This window comes from Anas platyrhynchos, chromosome 1, assembly GCF_047663525.1.
Source record: "Anas platyrhynchos isolate ZD024472 breed Pekin duck chromosome 1, IASCAAS_PekinDuck_T2T, whole genome shotgun sequence".
Lineage (NCBI taxonomy): Eukaryota > Metazoa > Chordata > Aves > Anseriformes > Anatidae > Anas > Anas platyrhynchos.
The window spans coordinates 9,263,112-9,286,039 of record NC_092587.1 but is presented as its reverse complement, the minus strand read 5'-3'; the positions used below and the strand labels follow the sequence as shown (position 1 = coordinate 9,286,039).

At 34.6% G+C, this 22,928-nt stretch overlaps 1 protein-coding gene across 8 annotated transcripts in view; it reads right to left on the bottom strand.

Annotated features, from left to right (window-relative positions):
- SEMA3A (semaphorin 3A) overlaps nt 1-22,928 on the bottom strand; it is a 346,181-nt gene that overhangs the window by 93,330 nt on the left and 229,923 nt on the right. For all 8 annotated transcript variants that reach the window (XM_072026340.1, XM_038179761.2, XM_072026369.1 and 5 more), the window contains one exon: nt 8,240-8,359. In XM_072026340.1, coding sequence (XP_071882441.1) covers nt 8,240-8,359 — 120 coding nt within the window. The remainder of the gene's footprint in view (nt 1-8,239; nt 8,360-22,928) is intronic.

Here is a 22,928-nt window from a genome sequence, read left to right as displayed (position 1 = left end):
TCTACTAGAGACACTATAGGCTCTGCTGATGAATGCACATAATATTACCACCAAGAAAATTGGATTTACATCTTAATCTGGTTGCCATCTCTCTAAATATTACAGTGTAAGTTTGTAATGAATTAGGAAACTATATTATCTTATGAGGTATTACTTTAAATGAGGTAATCATGTGTCAATGGAAATATTTACATTCTGGAAATTAATAATTAATCATAATATCCTTTAATTGATAGAATAAATAATTAATATCCAAGTGCAAATACTGGATTTATTCTCAGCTTCTCTGGTAGTGATCACAAAAACTAATATTTATAAAACTGCTTTATTATTATTATTATTATTAGGTGTATTATTATTATTAATAATAATAATAATTTTCCTATGACTATATAAATGAGCAAATCTCAGTCTTAGTTACATTTCTATATCTCATTCAAGACTTCACTGAAGACAACTGATAGATGGAAATAAACACCCCAGATTTAAAAATAAAATAAAAATTAGGCCAATATCCTAAGAATTCCTTAGACATGAATCATGCATTACCTGAACATATTTGAAGTTATCTATCCTTTCTATGATACGGTTTTAGGGAATGGACTCATAAAGAAGGTTGGTATATGTGGTATACAAGTGAAAATCCACTTGACAGTCTTGCATGTGCACCATGTGCACGCGTACACACTCCACTCAGTGAATTTCCTTCTGTGGAGGCCTCTTTCTATCTCACTTTTTTTTTTTTTTTTTTTTTTTCCTCCCCTTTAGCAGCAAAAACAAAAGTTTTCCCACAGCTCTGAGAATCATTTCTTTGAACCTAATGAGTATGTCAACTGGCTTTAGTTTCTCATTCATGGAAGTCATTCAGCTGTGGCATACTGTATACAGTTCTCCACTGTAATCAACCAGCATTTGTCAGCAACAGAAGGCCAAAAGCAATGTACATTGGGGGAACAATAGTCTTCTCAGTTATCTCAGTGGAAGCGTGCTAGCGCATAGATTGCACTCATTAGGAGGCAAGGGGTTCAAAATCATCACTACACTTCATGCTAGACTCTTTTTGCACTGAGATAATCTAAAAGTTTCTCTGTTACTTTGTGTCGAGGATTTTTTTCTTTCTTTTGGGCATTGGAGGAGAATACACAAGATCTTACTACTACAAAATTTAATTTTATGGCATTCCTTGTCTCTAATGATCAGGCCAGATCCACAGAAACATTGATTCTCTATAGAGCATCCCTTCTCTTTCATCTCCTTCCCTTTTCTTTCATCTTAGGGAAGTTTTCAATTAAAAACAAACTACAGAGTGCCAGAACATCACCTGTGGAGTGAGTTTCATTTACATTTTCTATAAAACATGTCTAAAGTAATATGGATCTGATAGGTTTTGCTTGTTTGTTTGTTTGTTTTTATCTGAAAAAGAAAGCAAGTCTACCTTAGCAATTTGTATATATTTATCAAGTCCTAAACAAAAGTTAGTTGATGAATAGTTGAGCTGATCAGACTTGAATAATAATGGGGCATTCATTAGTGTTTTCTGCTATGCAGAAATGGCCCTTGAAATTGTATATTTCATGTCTTTGTTCTGCTTCTCTTCATATCTTACACCTCTACTCTGTATGAGAGTAAAGAACCGTGCTTCCATTTTGACTAAGCCAAATAAGTCTTTAGATTGAGGAATAAAAATGAATAAATAAAATAGCCACAGTGTTTTGACTTGTGATAGTTTTAAAACTTGATTTAATTTCCTGCATGTAAATGATCAACTTGTAAATCTTGGAGTGAACTTCAGACATAATTACAGATTTTCTGTCACTTTAGACATAAATAGATTCCAAATTGGTTAGGTGTAATTATGAAATATGCAAGGGCAGAACTGAATACATTAAATGCATTAAACAACTAAAAACCTATGGTATTCACATTTCCTGTCAATGATTAAAGCATGACCCCTTGCTAAATACTCCCCCTCAAAGGTATTTGTACTGTATCTGAATTTTTAGATACTGAACCTGGTCCTTTGCATGTATATGATTTTGAGTAGCCCTATTCTTACAAGTGTTTTTTTTTTTTTTTTTTTACCTCGTAAATTAAACTGTTCCAACAGCTGAATTAACACAAAAAGCCTTATAATTCTACTTGAAAAGATCTACTCTGTAAATATGTTTTTATTGGAATTATCTTTTAGTTCAGGATGACAGCATGAAGTTTTGAAAAATCTGAGTTTTATTAACTTTTCTTTTAGCAACCAAGTGTTCAAAATACAAGTGAAGTCAAAAGAGATCTGCAATGCATTCAAAGACAGGACTTCATAAATAATAGAGCTTATAATAGGGCAAATATGAATCAACGTGATTCATATTTGTTTACAAAGAGGTTTATGGAGTTTTTCAAAAAGTCTTTTAAATGAGAATCAAATTACCTCTTCGTGTTGACCTTCTACGTCTGTAACTTTATCACAAGATAATATCATGTAACAAGAGGTGCCATTTGGGACATAGCACTCAGTCTGTAAGAAACACATACTGTGCAATGCTGCTTTAAAATGTGTAGAGCTTCCAACAACATATCCTTATGGAAATGGTTGTCAAACCTTCCCAGAGAAAATGACAAAAGATTATCATGATCTCTGTCCCCTCCCTGTATTCATGCCGTAAATACTGTCTTTGGGTCATTGGAAAGTTCCCTTGAAAGTTCCATATCCCAACCAATCATACAGTGAATTATAGTTTGGAAAAAGAATCGTATGCTATACATAGCTACATATAGCCGCATATAAAACTATATACTTCTTAAGTGCTAGGAAGCACATGCTACAGCTATGCCAAGATTTATTTTTTTTGACAGTGGAGGTAAACTGTACATGTGTGAAAAGCCTGATTCTATGCAAAGAGTTTTCATACAGGGTAGCCTAATGGTCTGGAAATCAATTTAATATGGAGCAACAGAAGTGATGGTTTACAGATCCAGCAGACTCCAGAGAAATCAAGCCCCTTTATTTTGTGATTTTGGCCACTGACCCTGAGAGATGCCTGGACAGATGTGTGACTAATGCTGACTGCCCTATTACTTACCAACTTGCAAACCTGAACCACCAATACAGCAAAAAAGTTGAGTATCTGTAATTTCCCAATATAGCACAAACCATTATTATTTATTTATTTATTTTTGACAAAACCAGCGAGACAATGAAAAGTAATGCTCTAAAACGTGCTTACATTGTACATAAGCCAGAGATCCGGCTCTTCAGGTTTTATTTGCATGTAACTGGATCTATATTAGTCTGAAAGGTACAAGCATCTCTGAACTAAAATAGGCTGCTACTGCCTGCAAAGTAGCTCTTCCTTTATTGGCATTTCTCTGTGATTACAGTCATGCTTAGACCTGGTACGTCACAAATAATTGTTTCAAATAATTTCTACACCACAATGTTATATCCTCATCACAAATGAAGATCATCCTTTAACAATCTCCCTTCCCTTCATATTTTCTATAAATATTTGATAAGCATATAAAACTACATAAAGGTACAATTAATTAGAAGTGAAGCCAATTAGTATGAATCGATTCTTAACTTAAAATATCATTAGCTCAAATGTTTCACTTAAAAAACACTGTTGAAAATCTTAACTGATGTAGAATGACACAGCTTTGCTGTCTTCAGTGAAGTTAAGCCAATTTATGCCACATCTGCTGCTAGTGAAGTCAATGTTTCACCTTGGATTTTATATTAGATAATGAAACACGACATGTTTTCTACCAGCAGTAGCACTGGTCCTTCAAGTGACGGGTTCCTTCAAAGTCATTCTTTTAGGAAAAAAAATAAAATCCCCCCAAAAAGCTTTTCCATCACTATATACATAAATAAGTATAATATACACATACTTATATACTGACAGACAGATAAAAAGGAAGATGCATAAATGTATAAAAACAGGATGTTCATTACTTAGAAAATGCACTCTAGACCTCTTCTAATGTGAAGTACAGAAGAGGAAAAAAAATGAAGAAGGTATAATTCAGCAAAATTTTATGACTTGAACTAAAGATGTTTAAAATACACAGAGACCGGAAAAAGCAAATATGTTACAGGTGGTAGCATTATATAACTTCATATGCAATAACTTAATGTTTTATGTACATCATAAATCTGAACTAAACTTAAGAGTTTCTTTATTGATTAAGAATGAGAAATAACCTGCAAGTAAAGTAATCCCAGATCTTTTAAGTTCTTCCAGTTAAAAACAAGTTTTAATCTGTTGGACAATGACAAGAAATTTGGAATTAGGAGACAATAAAAGAAGCTGGGTTAGTTATTCAGACAGTCTACTGATTTACCTCTGTTGAAGAAACCTTAATGTATTCCTGCTGAAGATCTGGCAAACAGTTTTGTACAGCTCTTTGCAGTGCCTGTCTTGAGTGTTAAAAAAAGAAAAAAAAAAAAAAAAAAGCACTCTATACTTCAACGTGTATGTAAAGGTTAAGTAAATGGAAAATCCTGTTCTTTCCTTAAACAGGACTGTTCTTTGCATGTTCATACAAACTACCCCAAAGGGAACCCTGGGGAAATGGAACAGGGCTGCTTCCCCCTGCTCAGGCACGCACAGGCAGGTGCATTTTGCATCCTGTTGTGATTTTTTAGTGGGTTTAATGCACCTCTGTGTCTCCCTGCAGTTGGATGTGTTTCTTTCAAGCACAGATTTGACTTGTGTAATTTTGCAACCGTAAAGACAACATTCCTACACATTAAATCCTGTTTCCTCAGAAGTCAGAACATGGTTCTACTAATTGCTTTCTTGTATTGTCTAGTAATTGCTTTCTTGTGCTATATTGCGTTATCTAGAGAGAATGCCACTTGCTGCCTAACAAGCCCCTGAAGCTGGTGTAGGTGTCTGTGTTAGGTCATCTCACTTATTCAGGTCATCTCACAATTCAGGGATATACAATGTAGTCATTTGCATATGAACCAATTTGCCCTATTCAGTGAAGGTACAAATGCAGACTCTGCAGTGGATGATCTCAAGGTTTAAATTAGGTTCTCCTCAGGTATTTTGTGAATATACACATGCTATGTTCTCTCTAAATATGTCCTTTTATTTTTTTTTTTTTACTCAAGACTTACGTGCTTAAAGTCCATTCAAACTTTAGCTTTATTCTTCTCTCTAAATACTGTGGTTATTCACTCCCACATCTGGAATGGATTTAAGCAGAGATTAGTCTGCTTTACTCCTTAGAATGTGGTGTAATTCACAACATATTATGCTGTATACATTTGTGCAGATCATTTTTAATCAGATGCACAGCATGTTGTTCATATCCTTTTACCTTTCTATTATTATTTCTCATACTGTACTTCATCAAACTCAATTAGATCTGCCTAGTTTCATCATTAGAAATGGTTTTCTTCAAGTATGGAATGGGGCTGTAATATGCTGCTTCATATCAAAGAGATATTCAACAGATTTAACAATTCGTATTCCCATTATTTTATGACTGTCACACAAAGCAATTTATTTCCTTTCCAAATCAGAAGAATTGTACCATATTCCAGCCCCCTGCAGCTTGCTCCAATTGCTTCTAATGTCTCCTCTATCACTTCCCACTCTTTTCTTTAAATTTCATTTTTTCCATCTTCAGTTTGACACACATTAATTTCCACTCCTCCACCAGACACAGACAGGTGGGTTCCATTCCGCCACCACATAAACAAGCGGTCTTATTAGACAGTAGGTACATTCCCTGACTATTCCCCTAATCAGTTCACATTTACCTCTTTAAGTGCTTGAAAATAAACAAGCAGATGGTGAAGTCAGCTAATTTTCCCCAAGTGTTGTGGCAGAAAATGAATCTTCAGGAAATGTTTTAGATGGCAATTTTTTAACTCAAAATCAACTCTTTGTTTTCAGTTTTATTCTTTACCTTTTTTAGAATGTTAGGGAGGTATAAACTATACACAATACAGAAGCAGTGGCCCTTTGACATGCCCAGTGCTGCTATCTTATATGACCACATAAACCAGCTGGCTCTTACAGAAGCGGAGCGTAGGCTGAGGGGTTAACATTGTATCCCCCCCTTCTTTATGTCTCTAATAGCTTCTGTCAATCAAGCACTGTCTTCTTCCCCCTGTTTCTGCAGAAGACACACTGAAACAACTGAAACTCCTGGCTAGGTCATTGGTGTAAGCTCTAGCTCAGAGAAAGACAGTCCAGGCTGTTTTTCATTGCAAACCTAATTAATTCATTTCCTTGTCAAATTATCACCGTTGTAAGGGACAGGACATAGACTACTACATTTGTCAAGGCACAAGAGTAGGTGGGTACTAGTGCCTCCTCTCTGCCCCAGTTTCTCTCTGCACAGGAAGAACTGGACTGAGAAGGTAATGACTCTTCCTACACTATCATTCAGAGGATACAGAAACTTGTGCTAATGAAGGGGAAGTTAAGGGTGATTTCACTCATAGCTTAAACATGAAAAGGAAATCAGAAGCTAACAGTGACTATGTCAGTTCAGATGTACATTATCCTTTCCCTGATTTGCAAAGCTGAAACAATGGTTCATGAGAATGATTCTGGCACATGGGGGCTAAAAATCTTACTGCATAAATGACCAAAAAGAAAAAACAACAACAATTATTTAGATTTTGTTGATAGTTATGGACTGATAAAAGAAAGCTAAAACAAACATCCTCTTTCAGCTCCAGGGCCAAACACATAATTGACTCAAGTCTTCCAAAACATTGAATGTTAAACCAAGGTTGGATCCGGCCTCTCATCTCTGATCATCCTTTCTATAAATCCTTCATAAAGTGTGTGTTAGCTTTATGGCACAGTCATAAAACAGCCACATGTAGAAGTAAATGACCTCATACCAGCTATCTCTCTGCAGATAGATTCACTTGGCAGATAGCCAAGGATTGATTGACACACATCTTACGGAACTAGAGTTAATTAATGTCTACCAATTCCCAAATGGATCTCAGGAAGCAGAGAATCTGTTTAATGCAGTAAGCAATGACATACTGTGTGTGGTCAAGAGACAATCACTAATTGCCAAGAATGCATTCTGGAATAAAGCATTAATGAATACGTATAAAAAATATATATAATAATAATAATTAAAAAAAAAAAAAAAAAAAACTTCTACTTTGCAGCTCCTTTATTCCTTCAAAACCTTAAGTTTAGAACATTAAAAAGACTCATATTTCAAATATCAAAAGACATTTTTATAGAGAAAAATGCTTTCCGGACTATAAAGTCAACACTCAAAATGTCTGCTAATTTTTCTACGAGAATAAATTCTGATTTTTAAATAACAGAGTTCTCATTCATTTAACAATGATGTCTTTCTATTCAGAGAGATCTGAAAACCTGAATTGCAAAACCATAAGGTAAATTGAAAGAACTGTTCTTCAGAGATCACAGAAGCTACAAGTAACATAACTATGGATTCACCAATAAAACATATCCTTAAATGAAGTAAGTGAGTGCTGAAAACACATCAAGAGTCTGGCTGCTAAACTGAAACAGTCCATGGAGCAATACTTAGGTTAGCTGGACTGCAGTTGCATTCTAGTTGCATTCTAGTCTAACCTGCAGCCAGGAAAATCAACATGGCCCAATTGCTTTCTGTTGGTGATACTGTTTTTCACAGAAGACCATGCTTATGTAGTTATGACAATCACTGACAAAATATTACAAGAGCTATGCCATGCCTTCTGCAGTACTAAGCAAAAGTCAGAAATAAATAAATAAATCAATAAAATAAATGGGGAGAGGAAAAAATTACTCTTTTTCACACAAAAAAATGTAAGGAAACAAAACGTAGGTCACATATGAAAACATGTTGACGTGTTAGGAAAAATCTGAGAAGTGGGATTTCTGAAGGCGTAGCACTATTTTAATTCCCAGCTGGGAGAAAGCTGCCATGGTGTCAGACTGTACTCTGTAGTAGGAGACTAAAGGACAAAATTGGCCTCAGAATAAATGCACAGGCTGAATTTTGAACGAGGCAGAATGGGCTAATTGGTATTTACTTAGGAGCCAGGCAGAAAGGATGCCGTGTAGGAAAGAAAAGCACAGATATGGTTGTGATTTATCAATCAGCACCAGAATCTGGTGAGAGTGGGTCCTACCAGATCCACTCACTGAGCTGCAGAAACGAGTGAGGGCATTTTGGCAGAGGGCTCATGGCCAAACACCAATAAAGATTGAACAAGAAATATTGTTTTAAGATAATTTACCTCAGGATGGCTTCCAACTTCAATATATGTGCACACTGGATGAAAAGCCCCTGTTCCACAGGCGTACAAGTGGGTTTGGTTATAAGTCTTGAGCACCTTGATGAAATTAGCACATTCTCTCTGCAAAGAAAAGGAAAAATAAATTGCATCCGTGAAGTTAATTTGGTGATTATGACTAATGGGAGTGCTTTCTGTGTTGTGGATTTATGGCTGAATGAACAGATTTTAAAGGTGTGATCATTTCAAGCTGTTTATAAGCATGTTTAGCAGTAAGCATTTAATAAACAGCCTGATTTAGGATCTCATTTAAATATCTTTGGTTGTCATTTAATAAAGCATCCAACCCTGAACAAAAAATTATACAACAATTTTCCTCATTTGTTTCAGACATTCTTCATCTTTGTAATTTATGGCATTGCCATGTTTGTAAGACAAAAGCCATTTATAGAAATGTGTCAGAATGAAATAATGAAGAAAAATGGACCAACTGTTTGCTTGTATTCAATTAAGTAACAATTAGAAGAAAAAATGTGCCAGATGGAAGGAGTTGGTGAAAAACAAATCATTGATATAACATTTCTACAAACAATATGAATGCTGCCTCACCTCCATTGTCTGTGTTTAGGGACCAATTTTAGAAAGACGAATACTAACTTTATTGGAACTGTTTATGACCCCTAAAATATAAACTTTGCATATTCCATTTGAGTAAATTATCCATCATGAGTAATTCTAGTTCTCAATGCTTCAAAATGTTCTAACAGTGCCTAGCACAAACATAATCTGTTATCTGTTAGTAAAAATGTTGTTAATGCCTGTTATTAAATAAATGTTATTAATTTCCATATTAAACTGCAAGTGTCTAACCTGATAGTTAAGATTTTTTTTTTCTTTATTTAATCTTTCCATTCCCACCAGGTCTAACAATGAGAATAAATGTCAATGTCTGTGAATCAGTCTACTAACACAATTTTATAATGGATTTCAAATAGGATAAAAATAAAAATATTAAAATAGAACAACCATTTCCAGTAAAGTTTGTGTAAAAATAATGGAGGAAACTTTTCCATGTATAGTTGGTGCATTTTTAGTATAACACTCAGTTTTACCTCTCCAAGTAGACCAGAGCCCATGGCAACACCACTTTAGCTACCACCTCTCCTAGAGGAGATCTCTACATTGAGATCTCATCTTGCTTACTAATTAAATCAGATAATCTCAACCAGAAAATAATGGCTCTGCCATGAAAATGCATGTGCAATTTGAGGCATGCCTTAGGCCACCACTGCGAAAAGCACTGAACTTATATAAAACACTGATTCCCTGCTTCACATAATGGACTTCACCAAACTGACTTTGCTCTTCTAATTTTATTGTTTATTTGTGTAACAGTTAATGGCAACGTACTAAAAAGAGTACTGTAGAGAAAAGTATATAGAATACTGTTATGTACTTGGCTTACTGCTGACAAGTTATCTTTCCAACTGAGATAGAAGAGAAAACATAGAGATAGTTAAGGTAATCCAACAGGAAATTGAAAGAAATAGAGATGGATGTTAGAAGCAGTCTCTTTTAAATCTTAAAACTGACCTTTCATAATAAAAACACACACAAATTCTGGTGCATACATATTCTTCCTCCCACACATATATAAACATGAACATACATTTATTACATATATTCACAAGCTGCTTTTCACTGTCACAATGGTAGAGTACTAAACAAATACCTGGCTTAAATCATCAAAATTACACTATATGTTTCTATATTGTTCTTAATACTGTTGTCCTTTGTTCTTATTAATAAAAGAAATATGGAGAAAAAGTGAAAATATATTACTAATACAAAACCTGCAAGAGTAAAACTGAGCAAATACCATAAATTCACATAATGTTAAAATTAACAAAATTAAAAATGAACAAAATTGTACAATCCTTGCAAAAGCTCTGCTAGTCTGTGTTCCAGCTGAAGCATCAATCATTGACACTGCATAATTTAAAACTGACCAATGATTTGTGCATTATTAAAGCATCTAGAATTTTCTTCCTTAACGTTGTATCTGTTCAAATATAATCACACATCTGTTTCAGTAGGACTGTGTCTTGCCTTGTCTGATTTGATATATCTTGTCTTTAGAAACGTCTTTGAGGTCTACTATTTAATAATTGCCTACCTGAATAGCATTAAATGACAAGGGCGCAATGGACACACACCTTTACAAAATGCTGTGAGTACGTGGGCAAGATCCACAGCCAGGGTAAATTACAATTTTTTTGCTGATTTAAGTGGAGCTATTCTAGTTTATAGCAACACAGTACCTGTGACTCTATAGGCATTTGCTAAACACTGTTCTTCTGCATATACGATACAGCAAGAAGGTTTTTGCAAGCTAGTATTTTAAAGATGAGATGGAAAACCCTTCTTCACTTAAAGGCAGAGCTTTCTTTGATTTCTTTGGAGGGAAATTAAGAAAAAATCTACCAGTTTCACTGAATTATATCAGATTAGTCTGTGGTAGGAAGGAGAAGGAAAAAATAATTTAACTTTTTCCTAACCATATTTTTGCTTCAACTGTTAAGCTTCAATTGTACTGTAACTGAGTTAATATCAGTAGAATTACTATTTCTATCTATAATTGCTCATATTATAAGCAATTTGGTTTATTCATCCCTGCCTTTAAGCTCTCCTAAATTCATTGTGCAACACATTTTTATTATAGATGTCTGAGAAATACACTACCTAGTTAAACAATGGGGAAGGTAAATACTTACAGCAATAAAACTTTGACTATAACAAATAAATTTGTATAACATTTAAAGTCCCTAGTCCAACTCAGACTGGTCACATATCTTCTCTGTGTTTTATAGCTGCATAAAGGAACCATTAAGATCCATTCAGTAAATTCTCATACACCTCCCTAACAGATTAGGTTTCTTTATATATTTTACATGACTGTAAAAAAATAAATAAAGATGGGTATTAAACCACAATAAATGACATCAAAGTAAAGTTACAGTTCTGATTTAAGCCCTTGTCAACTCAGGAAGTTCAAAGTGAAGTTTCTACCCTGCCTGGGAGACAGGACTATTCTCACTGGAACAATAGCAACAGTCTCTTTGATTTCCATTGCAGTGTAATCAGAGTCCTTCCTTTTCCTAATTGTGCCGAAGTACAGCTGCACAGATACAGCACAATGTGTGGAAATGTCATTGTACCTGTGAGTTTGTGACTGATACAATGAGAAGAATAAGAGTTTGCTCCGTGAAGGTGAATACTTCATTTTACCTGGTTTATGTGACTCTGGTAAAAAATAAAAAAATAAAAAAATAACGATAATAATAATAATAATAAAATCTCTACTGTAACTATAACAGTTCTCCATGATTCACTAAAACTCAACATTTTAGCATAAATGTATGCCAAAGAAGACATTACAAAACAGTGTGTGCTTTAAGACTACCACTACATGAGACTTGGGTGACTGACTCAGATGTCCAGAATCTATTTCCCCAACCCTGCCCTGGCTTCACAGCTTGTGCAGTGGTATTCATCTGAGAAATCTGGCACTCAGCTCTGCTGGTCCCAACACTGGTGGCTACATCAATTTGACTACAAAGTAACCACCAGCCACCTTGGCTGGAGGCCTGGAATGACTTAGTTGTCTCTAACTGGGCTTGTCCTTCTTGGCAGCCACATCCCCTGCTGACAGGCCCTCAGGCAAGCACTATATTGTTATTATGAAGGTCCATGCCAGCAGGAGGCACTTCACTATATGATCTCAGAGTGTAAGATACTGGAAAGGAAGTGAAGACTACAAAAGAAATGTAGTATCTTGGCAAATTGCAGCATTTGGGAGAAAATATTCAGTGGAGGAAGAGGAAGGAACCAAGAGCCAGAGGTTGTAATGATCAAATTCCCAGGAAATTTAAACACTGTGTCCACATGTGAGTTCAGCCCCTGGTACCTTTGAATTAATTTTTGCTCTTCCCAGCAAGGGAACATTGTTTAAAGGGAACATGTTCTGGACAAATTAATACCCTTTGAATATTGTTCTTCAGGTAAAACAGTTTAAGGAAGAAGATTAGACTTTCAAAAATTACTTTCTAGGTGGAAATATTTTTATTTTTATGTTTTAATATTTGAAAGCTGAGTTGAGTGGGACTTCTGGCCTAATAATGTAAATAAATATATGAAAATGAATGTAAAGTTTGCAGAGTTCTTTGTAGGCAGGAAAATATCACTTGGATAGGTAATGAAAATACATTTTAAAAAAGAGGAGTACTGGAATCACCATAGTGAATCACTAGAATTCTTCCACCTAATAATCCTGTTTCTTATAATGGGGAATTTCATATTAGGAATTTTTTCTTGTCCGTATAAAGCTAAACACAGGTTTATGCCCTAAAGCTTGAGTTTATATATACATGCATATAGCAGAAAGCATAAGTGATTGCATATGTTACAAAATGATTGAGGTAGACTTTCAAAGAGAAAATTAGGTACATCATGTGGGAGTTACTGCAGTCCTGAAAACCCCCACTAATTTGTCTTGCCTAGTGCAGGAGAGGATTAATCTTCATTTATATTTCAATAAATAGCATAAGGTTTCCTGAGAGCTGTAGGTTCTGCCTTTGGCCTTGTGCTGAAGCATCTCTAACTTAAAATCTAAGCAGCTAAGCCCCAGCATCATGCCTGGAGACTCAGCATAGTTTATGAGGTCTCTGTCTCTCTGTCCTGACAGAGGGAACTTTTACAGAAAGCTTTTTTTTTTTTTTTTTTTTTTTTTTTACCATGTAAATTCAGGAGATGCTACTGTGATGACATGATTGCCACTATCCTCTAAAGCATGCCCAAATAAATGGTTAGTGCTCCTTCTTGGTTATACTATGTGCTATACTGACAGTTTATTGAAATTGAAGTAGCTAAAATCATTCCATCATACTAAGGTATTGCAGCGAAGGAACCAACCTTACTGCAAGTCCTCCTGCGCTAAACTCTTATTTGTAGTACAAGTTGAGAAATTGTTAGTTTGTCACTTACAGTCAAAGTGTGAATTAAGGTCAAAGAGTTCCAGTGTGTCTGGACCTTAAGTCTAAATTCCAAATCCAAATATTATATATTACAAATAAGGGCAGAGGGCTTGTCTTGAAGAGAAGATAAAGTATTAATTAAGCTTTCCAGCAGGACACCCACCATATGAATATCAATATGTCTGACACTAAGCAAACATACACATTTAATTTTTAAGAGATTTCCAATATTTATGTATCAAATAGAAAGGATTATGGAGAGAGAGATTATCCTGAAAAAAATAAATTACAAAGAAAATGTCTGCAACAAAAAGCATAGGAGCCAAAAGCACAAAGATTGAAAAACAAACACTACAGATATGTAACACTGATTAGACTGTTATGCAGACTTTTCCCGGACACTTACAAAAATAAAGTCCATCCATCTGTCAAAACATCTGCTCTGCATATGAAAATTAAAACTGAATTTAGGTGGTTTTTATGAGTTTCCAGTAATTATGTCTCCTCAAGAAGCCTGGAATTTACATCTTTCAGTCTGGATTACTGATGCAGCAAAGAGTTTTCAATTTTATATATATATATAATTATATAATATATATTATTATTATTATTTATTTTATTTATATATTTTTTTTATAGGGGATGTTTAAGGAGTAAGTCCCACTGACTAATTAATATCCAGGCTATTTTTTTTTCTTATTATTTTAAAGAAGATGTTTCTATTAAAAAACAACCAATCAAACAAACAAGAAAAAAAAAAAAAAAAAACAAGAAAAAAAAAACAACAACAAAAAAACAGAATTTATGTCTATACTGCTTCACAGATACTACAGCAAATATAAGTGGACAGATTATGCAGGGCACTGAGTAAAAGGCCAAATAATCCATTACAGTATCATTAGCTTCAACAGTTTTCTGCTGATTTAATCCAGATAATGATCAGACCCTGTCATACATTCTTCCTTTATTTCAACCTTCCCACATAACTACGTGATTAAAATATCAGAAGGTTTTGTCTAAACTGGATAGACAAGGGGATTTAAAGCTACCATCTAACAGCTGGACAAACAAAACAAATACATGTTTTGTCTTTCAAATCAAGTGAACAGACAGTTTCCATATCAAGTCCTATGCATGAGTTTAATTAATATGTTTACTTTTTTTTTTCTTTTTTCTTTTTTTTTTTTTCTTTTTCCCTTCTGTCTAATTAGTTGAATTCTCAAGAGGCGAGGTCAGGAATCCATGGAGAATAAGTAATCCATGACATTACTGCTGTCATTCATATTTATCACACTGTTGAAAGATGTTCCCAAGTTATCAGAAGCTTTTTCACTTCTTTCTTTTGCCAGTGGTCTACTGCCAGCTGCAATCAGTTCAGTCTGTATTGGCTAGGTATCTTTTTCAGTATGCAATAGCATTGTTTCAGGAAAAATACTTCTGGAGTGTTAGTGCAATAAATATATATTTAGTTCCTTGTACACAGATGAACAGTTCTCAGCTAGATCCTGCAAACTCTTTAGCACATCAGCAAACATACAAGGAAGCCCTTCTTAGTGTGAGTTCTGCAATGCATATACTTTCACAGCTACACATTTCATTGCTACTTGCATGATTTTTATTTTATTTTTTTTTTTTTTGTAAAATGCAGTAAGATTATTTAAGAATTTGTACTGTTTCCCTATTTGCATTACAGTAGCACTTAAAAACATTGGTCAAAAAGTAAAGTCTGCTTAAAGAGGCCCACAGTAGGCAGGGAACAGAGCAAATCATTCCAGTCCTGTTAAATGGCAATGATCCTTTAAAAATTTTATTTAATTGGAGTAAGCTAATTGGTAACTGCTGCAAAACCACTGCTGCATTGGCAGTAATGGGAATATCTCCCAGTACTAGAAGCTTTGCACAGGGTTTGATGGGTGGGAAAATCATGCGTGGCACCTGTACTCCATGAGATAACATTTCAAATGAACCTGAATAATCATGTATAAGATTTTAGAGTGGGAGTGGCCAGCAATGCACGCAGCTGGCATGAAAACATTTGCAGACTGTGATTTACTGCTGTGTATCTCCCAGAGTTGGGATCAATAACTTCATTTCCATCCCTGTTTTCTCATTACTGTACCTTGCAATCAGCAGGTTTAATGTTTTATGGTCCTACCCTCTGAAAATCTGTCTGCAGTGAAGTTAGCTGAGCAGTTCAAATACTGGGGTCTGTGTTACAGAGGGGATTTCTATTAACTTAGTTCTTAGGGATTCCCCATCAGTTAAAATCCATTAAAAATTAAATATATATATGTGTATATATATATATATATATATCCAATAGAAACCTTGGATATCTCTTGGCAAATAAAATACTTAATCTCTTTTATTAATCTATGTTATTTTCTGAACTGAATTCTAATTGTACTTTGAAGATCTTCAGTACATTAGAGCTCAGAAAAAGTTGCCAGATCCTGAGATCCAGTGGCCCTTGCACTGTATTGTGATATAGAGGATTTGACCCCTCCCGAGATGCCAGGAATGACAGTACTCTTAGACATGGTCACCACTGCCAAAATTAAAGATGATTGCTTGATTAGTTCCATATCTAAACTTTCCTTTGCTGTCAAGCCATGCCTGAGAAATTTCAGACTGAGGGTGCTGATGAGGATTGATAAGACATTCTTTCTTGCTTGCCTAGTGCAGCTTACTGTACTTCCAGTTATCTTCCCAATTAAGTTACGCCTGTTATCTGTCTGATTTTTTTGATATGACAAGAGTTCATGAGAATATTTAAAATGTATAATTTACTCAAGTTGCAGGATGTCTGCATGAATTTAAACCATTAAGGCATCAAGACAAAAAAACAAAAAGCTAACTAACAAAGTATGTGATAAAAAAGCCACTAAAAATAAAGCAGTTGTGTCCTGATACCTTCAAGCCACAAACCTGCATGCTATATTAGAAAACAATGTAATTGTCAGCACACTTGCACAGCAGATGGAAAGCTCTTTGGCTTCCTGCTTTTCGCCAGTGAGGGTGAAACAAAAAATGACTCGCTGCCTGCCTGCCTTTCTGTCTGTCTACCTGTAAGGGTAGTTGTTCACTACTGGTACTGTGGACCAAACACACCAGTTAAATAGGTCTTCAAATCTTTGTTATTATCATTAATTGTATGGTCTAGCAATTGCTTAAAGTCTTAAGAAGTAAAGTTTCTCCAAATTGTTCTGTATTCACTATGTCCAAATTAGGAGACGTGTTTCCAGTCCATAAATCTTCATTTAGCAGATGCAGATAATAATTGTTCTAGACCAGTGAACAGCTAGACATATGCCAAGAAAAGGCTGCAGTACAACATACCTGTTTTAATGACCATCTCATATTTTTGTACATCTGGTTAATGTGTAGTTAACAATACAAACCAAAGTCTTTTGTGGAAGCAGTCCAGCAAAACTGTTTTCAGGATTTTGCAAAAATAACATGGTCGTTTTACACTGAACCCTTCCAGGAGCTTTAGCAAGAAACTTATTTTATTTTGAATTGTTATGTTTTTCAATAGTATTTACTTCCTACAGAACAGAATTAAGTTATTTAAGTAACAGAAGAGTATTTCAGGAATAACTCAAAACATGCCTTGAAGTCAAATGGAAGACAGTCCTTTCCTTACCATAATTTTAAAACAAAACTGTTTTTGCTCTGTAGACTAAAGCTGTCCCACATTCTGGGCATGGCTTTATTAGCAAAGCAATGAACTATACTGCTTGGTTTCAACTCACGCAGTCTCACCAAGCCCAGCAGCAATTTAAGTTGCGACCACAGTCTAGATCGAAAGCGTCTCTCCCAGCTATCTCTTCTATCTGGGTGGGGTAATCACCTGTCTTCTGGAGAAATCAGATTACATCCTGCCTTTCCGAACAGAATCAACACCTGCTAATTGGGTGGAGTATTTCAGACAAACAGGTTGCCAAGCCTGCTATATATGCACATAGAGCACTTAGACTCCATATCAGCTTGTCTTTATTCAGCATTAGACATATCCTGTAATGACTTCCACTCACAACCACCTAAAATAAATATACTCAAAGCCTCTGTGTTGAAAGTGAATGTAAATGTGTGAAGTGTTGAATGGAAGCAAAAGACTTTGGAATTCATAAGGGAGAGTTGCTTAGCAATATGTGGGTCTGTAAATAAAAACACTCCGTAAACTAGACTACGAAGTTACATGTTTCTTATTGTGGGAATCTTTACATTTGGGTGTGGAAATTAAGCTGTTCTGAATGCATAGATACTGAACTAGGACAGAAGCCTAAAATTCCCAGTCAGTAAAAAATTGGTACCAAAAGGATTTATTTATTTATTTATGGTGAGATTCATGATACACTGAAAATAATCTAAAGTTTTGAAACATGTTAATCAGCAAGGGATTATTCAAGGGGAAATCAACAGATAAATTGTTCCAACACAGATCATTTTGAACAGTCAGGAAAAGAAAAAGAAGAAAAAGAAAAAAAAAAAAAAAGAAAAAAAAAAGAAATATATAGGTTCTTTCTTTATTTAGTGTTCTTAATTTTCTTGTTCCACTATCTTCAGAATACAAAACTCTCTCTACAGTAAAAAGGCTTTTTTTTTTTTTTTTTTTTTTAAGAAGATTAGTTGATGTGAAGATGTGGAAATTGAACAAAGCATTAGCTTTGACATAGGAAATAATTAGGTATCATTTCCTTGGTTATTTTAGGAACTTTCTCTATAACTAGTATTTAGTTCTTTCACTTATTCCAAAAGAAACAGACAATATTAAACTTGTGAGCAGCAGAGAGGAATTTAGTGGAACTACTGGTTGGTGTATGCAAGTAACAGAACTGCAGATATAAAATTAGTTGTGGACTAATTTAACAGGGAGATAGTAATCACATCTTGAGTATAAAGGAACTGTGATATGTGATCTTTGAGACCAGACTTATCCTTAAATTTTAAATTGTACTTGCTTTTATTAAAACAACAACAACCTAAAAATTAGTCTTTTCACTAAAATAGAAAGAACCTCTAGTAAACTCAGGGGAAAAAAATGTTAATGATACCAAGAGAAACACTTTTCTCTTATTATGTGAGTTTCAGACTGAAGCTCTGAAAGAAAACAGGGACTAAACAACTCCATAATTTTTACTAATTATCCAGTTATGTGTTTCTCTGAAAAGAAATGTATAAAGGACAAATTTACGTCTTGAGATGCAATAAATCATAACAAGAAATTATCCAAAATCATTTTAAAATAGTAATGGCTGGTAACCCAGCTGCAATTAAAAGTAGTTCTCAAGACTTTATGAAGGCCAAACTTGGGTTCATGAGGAACACATATTGATAGGAAACTAAAACCCATAATTTGGGAAACAAATTTTCCTCCATTTCTCCTTTACTTTCATTCTTTGCCCCTGTAACTTCATACTTCAAAGACAAAATGCTGTTTCTGCAAGACTGCATTAAATCTGATCAATATAAAGTTTCCTTCAGAGGCAAATTTCTAGTTACACCTATAAAAAAAATATAAACCAGAAATTGGAAAATTAGTTTTCTCTTTGATCTATGTTAATTTGTTCCCCACATTCAAAGACGTAAATGACTTCCTGTGATACATAAATGGGTAAACTATGAACATCTGAACAATTACTAACTTAATCCTTCCTCTGTATAAGTACACAACTTGTTACCTTACAGTAACTGATTTGTCTTGGTAAGTTCATATAAAGAACATATGCAAATGTCTAAATGAACACAAGCTGTAGGCTTAACTTTTGAATGGACTCTGCCATAAATGAGGCTTTGTGCCATCAAGTGTCCAAGAACTAGATCTGGCACAGCCAGAATTTCCTGGGGAGGTAGGGAGGAATAATGTTAGAAATCTCCACAGGACTTTACTTTAAAAGACTCCATTGTATCATACTTCTTCTTTACCACACTCAGTTCATTTCTTCTAAGTGAAGGAACTATAAGTTTGTTGTACTTTTTTTTTTTTTTTTTGTTTTCCCATTCTGTCTTTCTATGTTGTGTCTATGCAAAGCAGTTCTATGCAGCAGCACAAAACTTACAAAATGCCGCACTCCCTCTTCTCCCGAATGGTTAAAAATGCCTTAGTAGGAAATCATGCCAACATTAAAGATTATGGACAAGAATAAGGAGTAAGAAGACCCCAAAATAATAACTTATTCCAGGATTACTGACTGGGATAAGTGATAGAGTTGGAAAGGGTATGAGGTGGCACTGTTTGTCTCCAAAGAGCTCAGAAGTCACATTTTTCCCTGTGGATGTTAACACGAAAAGTAAATTCTGTTCTTAAACTCATTGGAGGTCCATTGCTTTGGATCTATTGCTTAACTTATCCCTTCCTACTCTCAGGAGACATGCAGACATCCCCTTTCCCCTTTCCCCAGGCTGGATGGTCCTGGGTCTGTATGCTCAAAGGATTTCAGTGTTATGCTGGAGACAGGGAGCCAGAAAGAAAAAGGTTACAGTTGGTAATAGAAAAGCTGGGTATCTGTCTGTAAATGTCCTCTAAAGGAAGAACACTGAAAGAGAGGGACAAACTTCTCTTTGGCCAAAAATAAAAAAAAAGGCCAGAGGTAATTTGACCTGATAAACTGTGACTATCAGATGAATTTAGAAGCTGCCTTTCTAGATCCAGCCAGCATTGTATATTTAATTTTCAGAATCCGTCTTCAGATCTTTGTTTACAATAACAGATGAAAAGAATTACTTTTGCTTTCTGCCTCCATGTTCTTCTATTTTCCCTAAGGCAACAACAGTAATAAAATGAATTAAAGGCAATTGTGCTCATTTGTTGCCAACTTTTTTTTTTTTTTTTTTTTTTTTTTTAAAGTATCACCAGATATGGCTGAGAGACACTTGCTAAGCTACACAAAATTTTTATTTATTTATTTATTTATTTTCAATCAAATCATTGTACACATTGCTTTGGAGATGTTAATCTTCCTATGATTTAGGGAGGATCTGGAAAACTTTAAAGAAAGCAAAAATTTAGATGACACATGAACATTTTGGCATGAGTATTATCTTAAATGAGAGAGTGAACTAAATTACAGCCACGTGATTCTACCAACATGAATCATAAACCCAATCATTAAGCCACACTTAAATGCAAAGAAGCAGAATATATAGCTATATTATGTGTACCATAAAGAGTCCAATTCTTCCAAACTGGGAATAGGTTTCTGATCTGAAAAGATTCCAAATCACCACCTAGAGACCTATCAAGTTTAAAATGTCAATCACAGTTGAATTCAGGTAAATGTTAACTAGATAAAACCTAATGACACTTAAACAGCTGACTTAGATGTCAGATAATGTGTTGATACACAGAATTGTGCTGATACTGTTTAGCTATTAAGTGTGATGACATGAAAGTCTAACTCTGCAGACCTGTTTGTTTATGTGAGGGAGTCTGTGGAGAAACTTGCTAGTACCAAGTAAAAAAGCTTCATACTCTTTCTATCTGGTTGTATACCACCATTTAATTCTCACTAGAAAAATCCAAGGAAAACATGATTTCATATTATATGCAAGTTTTCTATAAATACCTGACATTGTTTATCTTGTTCTATGTGACTGTAAAACTATTAATTGAAATTTAAAGATTTAAACTAGTCAAGTCCAAAAGGGAACATTTTAACATTTTAGTTTGTGCTGGGATATTTAAGAGTGGCTAAATAAATTAGAAAGTCAAATCACAATTGAAAATAAAATCATAAGGTACCCTTCAGAAGCACATCTGTGTAGCTTTCAAGTTGTAGAAATCTATCATACTATTTAATTGGGATTTCTCTGATTTCTCTGTGTACCATGTAAACTACTGTTATGGTGCTCTAGTCAGAAATGTATTGACTAGACAGTAGTCAAAACTTTTTAAACTATAGTAAATTAATAGTTTAAGGACTAGAAGACCTTTCCACTCAACAAACTAATTATCTATTCCTTCCTGCAAAAGCAGCTAGTGTTTCTGGTAACATTTGTAAATTACTCAAGTTTTGCTTTGCTGGTTTATGACATCTCAGGATTTTATTTTATTTTTTTTTAACAGTTACCTGTTATTTAATCCATATGTAATATAATGCAGAGGTAGTCATGTGTTTCTGCTGGGATCCAGGTGCCTGTGAGATCTTAAAATCAAAATATTTAGGCTCACTACTGAGGGATATGACTACAAACATGTCTGCACTGTAAAGTTGAGTGTAAAAGCTTAGAACTATTCTGTAGAGACCCTGTCTTCTTTGATCATTACTAAGGTCTGGTCAGGAATCATGAGAAATGTTCACAGGGCTTAGAGCAACTAGAATAAATCAAATGAGAGACTGAGGTCCAGAATAGCAAGAAAGCCTCACAGAACTACTCATTTAGCAGAATTACATAAGCAAATACCATATTTGTTAGTTATGTAGCCTTTAATTTTTACTATATTACTGTGGTGCTTTTCATACTCCGTAATGGAAATACATTGTAATACTATGGACTTACACGGGACAGTGACTATTATTATTATTGCTATTATTATTATTATTATTTAATTTATATTTTGTGGAGAGTCTAACAGTTAACTGCTGTCAGAGAAGTCCTAATTTATTTCATATGAGGTCTTTCAGCCTCCCTTCTCCCCAGCTTATTCATAGGAAAAGAGATCTGAAGCATACTTAAAAAAATGGTTATCAATCTGTACAGTGAGCAAAGCTTAACTAATTAACATACAATAAGTCCTTCAAGAAATAGAAATGAGAATGACTGCGTAAGGAACAAGGGGATACCAGGAGAGCAAGAGCAGCCCAAGTAGGCCACACTCCTTGAATCCCACACCAGCTGTCCTGAACTGCAAGCCTACTTACTGCTCCCAGATTGGTATGACTGACAGTGTCAGTACAAGAAAACCCTCTGAAGGAGTAAAAATGATGGTAAATTACCTCTTATAATTATGAGAGGAAACCTCTGAGGTCATAGCTGAGGTTAGGAGCAGGGCAGAGACAGGGTTGTACTTGCACTGCAGCTGCTGCAGCACACCTGGCCTATTAGTGGGGACTTGCATTTTCAGCACTCACTTCCCCTAGAGATCAATAATTAAAAAAGAATTTTTTAAGACCTCAATGTAGAAGTATATACTATCATTTAGAAAGTTCTGAACCATCACAAGTGAAGAGTATCTAATATCTTAGCAGTGTTACATTGCTGAAAGCAATATTAAATAAAGCATGTTTCATACTGCATGTTACTTTTCCTCTATTTCTCTTGTTCTTAGTAATGAGAACCAGTTGAGTTATATTTATGTCCTTTATATTTCACACTCCCAAGGTACTGACAATGGCTTTAAGGAATAAATAAGGAAGGAATAATACATTTCTTAAGTGGTCTGTAACTACAGTTAAAGAAGTTACATTAAATAATTTGTAATGCATTGTTTTACAGCAATAACAGGTAGCAGTAATTATTCCAGGATGATGGCATGAGCACACCAAGGTATATATTTTATTTTTCTAGTCTCTTAACAAAACTAGACCCACATTAAATATAAACTCTTCATTTTTATTTCCAATCTAAACTTGTAGAGAAATATTAAAAAATATTAAAAAAAAAGAAAAAAGTATGGGAAAAATGTTTACCAAAATTAATTATCTGTTTCTAGCAAT